The sequence below is a fragment of the Hylobates moloch genome, unplaced genomic scaffold (assembly GCF_009828535.3).
Source record: "Hylobates moloch isolate HMO894 unplaced genomic scaffold, HMol_V3 SCAFFOLD_2, whole genome shotgun sequence".
In the NCBI taxonomy this organism is placed as follows: domain Eukaryota; kingdom Metazoa; phylum Chordata; class Mammalia; order Primates; family Hylobatidae; genus Hylobates; species Hylobates moloch.
The window spans coordinates 134,626,047-134,632,046 of NW_026652277.1; the positions used below are offsets into that span (position 1 = coordinate 134,626,047).

Here is a 6,000-nt window from a genome sequence, read left to right on the forward strand (position 1 = left end):
AAGTTCCTCATCTCCATTTGAGACCTCTTCAGCCTGAACTCCATTGTCCATATATATCACCATCATCATTTTGGTCACAACAATTTAAGAAGTCTCTAGGAAGTTCCAAACTTTCCTTCATCTTCCTATCTCCTTGGAGCCCTCCAAATTGTTCCAACCACTGGCCATTGCCCAGTTCCAGAGCTGCCTCCACATTTTCAGGTATCGTTATAGCAATGCCCCACCTCTCTGGTACCAATTTTCTGTATTAGCCCATTCTTGCATTGACTAAAAAATACCTGAGACTGAGTAATTTATAAAGAAAAGAGGTTTAATTGGCTCATGGTTCTGTTGGCTGCACAGGAAGCATGATGCTGACATCTGCTTAGCAACTTGGGAGGCCTCAGGAAACTTATGATCATGGCAGAAGGCAAAGGGGGAGCTGGCACCTTACATGGCCAGATTAGGAGGAAGAAAGAGAGAGGGGATATGCTACACACTTTTAAACAACCAGATCTTATGAGAACTGTATCATAATAACAGCACTAGGGGGATGGTGTTAAGCCATTCATAAGAAACTGCTCCCATGATCCAATCACCTCCTACCAGGTTCCACCTCCAACATTAGGGATTATAATTTGATATGAGATTTGGGCAAAGACACAGATCCAAACCATATCAATAACATACCAAAGCCAGTGGGATACACCAAAAGCAGTACTAAGAAGGAAGTAAATAGCAATGAACACCTACAACAAAAAAGTAGAAAGATTTCAAATAACCTAAGAATGTACCTTAAGGAACTAGAAAAGCAAAAAAACATGAAATCCAAAATTAGTAGAAGGAAAGAAATAATAAAGATCTAGCAGAGCTAAATGAAATAGAGACTAAAAAAAATACAAAGGATCAATAAAATGAAAAGTTGATTCTTCAAAAAGATAAAATTCATAAATCATTAGCTAGACTAACTGAAAAAAGAAAAGATCCAAATAAACAAAATCAGAGAGGAAAAAGGAGACATTACAACTGATACCACAGAAATACAAAAGATTATCAGAGACTATTAGGAACAATTATATGCTAACAAATGGAAAAACCTAGAGGAAATGTGAAAATTCTTGGAAACATGCAGTCTACCAAGATTAAATCAGGAAGAAATAGAAAACCTGAGCAGACCAATAACAAATAGCAAGATTAAATCAGTAATAAAATGTCCCCAATAAATAATAGGTCAGGACCAGATGGATTGCTGCTGAATTCTACCAAACATATAAAGAAGAAATAACAGTAATCTTCTTCAAACTACTCCAAAAAATTCAAGAGGATGGAATTCTCTCTAACTCATTCTATGAGGCCAGCATTACCCTAATGCCACAACTAGATAAGGACACAATAAAAAAAGAAAACCATAGACCAATATCTCTGATGAACATACATGCAAAAATCCTCAAAAAATACTAGCAAATAGAGTTCAACAGTGCATCACAAAGATAATACACCATGATTAAGTGTAATATCAACCATGCAAGGATAGTTTAACATACACAAATCAATAAATGTAATACATCACATCAACAGGATGAAGGACAAAAACTATGTGATCATCTCAATAGATGTAGAAAAAATATTTGATAAAATACAACACCTTTCATGATAAAAACTCTCAACAAACTAGGCACAGATGGAACATACTTCAAATTAATAAAGGCCATATATGACAAACCCATAGTTAACATCATACCAACTGGGGAAAGTGGAAAGCCTTTTCTCTAAGAAGTGGAGCAAGACAAGGATGCCCACTTTCACCACTCTTATTCAACATAGTATTGGAAGTCCTGGCCAAAGCAATCAGGCAAGAGAAAGAAACAAATGGCATACACACTGAAATAGAGGAAGTCAAATTGTCCATCTTTGCAGTTGACATTATCTCATATTTAGAAATACCAAAAGACTCCACAAAAAACCACTTAGAGCTTATAAACAAATTCAGTAAAGTTGCAGGATACAATATCAATAGGATTTTTGTACACCAGTAGTGAAATAGCTGAAAAAGAAATCAAGAAAGCAATCCTATTTACAATAGCTACAAAAAATACATAGGAATAAATTTAACCAAGGAGGGGAAAGATCTCTACAATGAAAACCATGGAACACTGATGAAAGTAATTGAAGAGAACACAAATAAATGGAGAGACATCTCATGCTCAAGGATCAGAAAAAATAATAGTGTTAAAATGACCATAATGCCCAAAGCAACATATGGAGTCAATGCAATCCCTATTAAATATCAACATCATTTTTCACAGATATTTTAAAAATCCTAAAATTCATATGGAACAACAACAAAAAGCCAGAATAGCCACAGCACTCCTGAGCAAAATGAACAAAACTGGAGGCATCAAACTACCTGACAAAATTATATCACAAGGTTATAGTAACCAAAACAACATGGTATAAAAATAGATACATAGATCATGGGAAACAGAATAGACAACTAAAAAATAAATCCACATATTTATTGCCAACTGATTTTTGACAAAGGAGGCAAGAACCTATTCAGGGGAAAGGACTTCAACAAATTGTACAGGGAAAATTGGATATCCATATGCAGAAGAATAAAACTGGACTCCTTTCTCTCACTGTATACAAAAATCAACCTAGGTAGATTAAGAACTTAAACATAAGATCCCAAATTACAAAACTATTAGAAGAAAACATAGGGAAAACACTTAAGGACATCAGTCTAGGCAAAGATTTTGTGGGTAAGACCTGAAAAGCACAGACAACTAAAGAAAAATAGACAAATGGTAGTATATTAAAATAAAAATATACAGGAAAGGAAACCATCAAGAATGAAGAGACAACCACTGAATGGGAGAAGGTAATTGCAAACTATTCATCCAACAAAAGACTAATATCCAGAATATACATGAAATTGAAAAACTCAACAATAAAAAAGCAAAATCTCATTAACAAGTGGTCAAAGAACACGAACAGATGATTCTTAAAAGAAGATATAAATGACCAACTGGTATATAAAAAATGCTCAGCATCACTAATCATCAAAGAAATGCAAATTGAAACCACAATGAGATATTATCTTACCCCAGTTAGAATAGCTATTACTAAAAAGACAAAAACAAAACAAAAACAAAAACGAAAACAGATGCTGGCAAGGACATGTGGAAGAGGGAACTCATCTATACGGTTGGAGAAAATGTAAATTAGTACAACCCCTATGGGAAACAGTATGGATATTTCTCAAAAATCTAAAAATGATAAATGTAGTCCAGTAATCCTACTATTGGGTATCTATTCAAAGAAAAGGAAATCAGTATACTAAAGGGATACCTGCACTCACATGCTTACCATAACACTATTTGCAATAGCAAAGATATAGAATCAACTTGTGTCCATCAATAGAAGAATAGATAAAGAAAATATGGTATATATACACAACAGAATACTACTCAGCCATAATAAAAGAATAAAATCATATCATTTGCAGCAACATGGATGAAACTGGAGTCCATTATGTTAAGTGAAATAACTAAGGCACAGAAAGACGAATGTCATATGTTCTCACTCATATGTGGGAGCTAAAAACATTGATATCATAAAGGTAGAGAGCTGACATTATAAAAGTACTAGAGGATGGGAAGTTGGGTGGGTAGGAGAGGGGATAAAGAGAGGTAGGTTAGTGGGTATAAACATATAGTTAGATAAAAGATAGAAGTTCAATCGTTTGACAGCAGTCACTCTAGTTAGCAACAATGTATTGTATATTTCAACATAGCTAGAAGAGAGGACTTGAATTGTTCCCAACATATAGAAGTGACAATACTCAAAGTGGTGGACACCTCAAAAAGCCTGACTTGATCATTACACATTCTAAGCATATAACAAAATACCACATGTACCTCATAAATCTGTAAACTAATATGTATCTAATATGTATCAATTAAAAAAAGAAACATAGAAGAGAAAAAGGGCAAACGAATAGGTTGTCTGACATTAAATTGTATAATATTTTCAGAGTCCACCACATGTAAGCTCCATTACAGTTGGAACCTCCTTGGTGTATTCATGTTGGTGTGCCAGTGCCTATAATAGGGTACAGGTAATGTAGGCAATTAATAAGCAGTTGTGCAATGTTGAGTGAGTACCATTTCTCTTGATGAGTGACAAAAAGGTTAGAGATTTTCAATGGAGTGATTTTTTAAAATAGGAAATTTCCTTATTTGGTCAAATAACTATTTAGTGTTTTCCATCCTTAATTGTTGGCCTGCAATTGTGGGCCTCAACTCTGCAGTCATTCTTTGTGTGCCAACGTAGTGCGCTGAAAATCTTCATTAATTATTAATTTTTTTTTTTTTTTACCATTCTCTGGTATTCCTGTTAATCAATGATTACGATGACAATAGTTAAAAGTGCCCAAATTTTAGGGAGAATGCCAAGAAATCTTAGTGTGACAGGGGATCACATTTTATCTAAAAGTATTCTCAGAGGGCTTGGGAAATACTTCGTTGATAAAGAAAGAAAGGTAAGAGAAAAAACAAGATTAAACTTAGACACAGAAACATAAAAATAGAATGAGAATTTTATAGTTGGAAGGAAGCATGAAGAGCACATTCCATAGCAACAGCAGCTGATGCTGCCTGTGTCCTTAGAGGTTATGCAGGCCTTTGTTTTACAGATGAGAAAATATACACAACAGTGAAACTGGAACTCAGAGTTTAAGTGATCTACGTAAGTTTACAAAATTAGCTTGTCCCAAAACTGAAATGAGAATTAGAATATCCTGTTCTCCTTAAGGAAAATCCATTTGCAACACCTTCCACCCAGCTTTACTTTTCTACATTATACTGTGCCAGTGAAATGTCTTTCTCATAGGTAAGCTCTCATGACACAAAGTGTTCATCCAGGAGGAAGGAGCACTTTGAGTTGAGGAGGGTCTTAATTTATCAGGAAAGAGTTAGACTATTTCTGGAATGAAATGAATGCAGTGTTGAAAAAAAATGTTAGTAAGAAAAAAATTCAACTATAGTCTATTTTAAACAAAGCATTAAATAATAGATCTGTGTTTAAAACAAAATACATGTTGTGTGTGATAGAAATACATGTGGGTTATGTATGCTTGTAGTGAAAAATAGGCCACAATGTCTTTTCAAGTGACTTCAGGCATTGTTTTTTTAAAGGCAAAATCTAAATTAATATATTAATGAAAAGCATGCATATCCTCTGCATTTGGAGGTTGTTTCATTTATACATATAGGGTTGTTACAGCTCTCTTTTAAAGGATTGCAAGATTAACCATATGCAACTTAAAAAATATATATGAGTTTACTTTTTAAAATGATTTAGATATTAATACAAGTCAACAGTTTATATGTCCTAGTCTCATGACAATCTTGAAATCTAAATGTGTTTTTTGAGATTTACTCACCCAACACACTTCTGGATTTGTGGTCGTCTGGGATAGTCTTCTGAGGACAACATTTTTTCATGAATAGCAAACAAACCTCCAATTATGATATGTCCTGGAGAAGTGGCAGCCACAAAGTCATCAGGGGTCTGGCAAGGCTGTGAAGTAGCAAGAATAATCACAAAGCAGGTAATTAGTATAATTAAGAATGCCATGTTTCTATCTCATTTGCTCAGTTCATGTGAGTTCTTAGGAATCATTAAGTGCACGGAGTGCCAACAAGATTCCTATTTCACCTGTAAACACCTTATAAGGTATAGGACAGTGTCAAGGGCCAGAAACCCTCAGTATTCAGATACTTGATGATAGTCAAAACAGTTATTTCACCAATAAGAACATAGAGTTTTTAACACTCCAGTGTTAGAGATAATGTGATAGCAGTCATGTGATGTAAAAGCTGATAGAATTATAAACACAAGTTTCACTGTAATGGTACTTTTTTACTCTAGTGAGTGATATGTCAAAGGCCCTGAGTCACGTTGGCATTTCTTTTGAAGCAGAATGTAGAACTTTCAAGAAGAAGCAGTTTGGAAAAG

The 6,000-nt window shown here is 34.4% G+C and overlaps 1 protein-coding gene across 3 annotated transcripts in view; it reads right to left on the reverse strand.

Moving 5' to 3' along the window:
• GPRC6A (G protein-coupled receptor class C group 6 member A) overlaps positions 1-5,689 on the reverse strand; it is a 30,920-nt gene extending 25,231 nt beyond the window's left edge. For 2 of the 3 annotated variants that reach the window (XM_032165602.1, XM_032165595.1), the window contains exon 1: positions 5,426-5,663. In XM_032165602.1, the coding sequence (XP_032021493.1) occupies positions 5,426-5,619 (194 nt within the window). In that variant the 5' untranslated portion in view covers positions 5,620-5,663. Of the gene's footprint in view, positions 1-5,425 lie in introns of all 3 variants that reach the window. The other variant, XM_032165586.1, reaches the window with a different exon arrangement.
• Between the last annotated feature and the right edge of the window lie 311 nt (positions 5,690-6,000).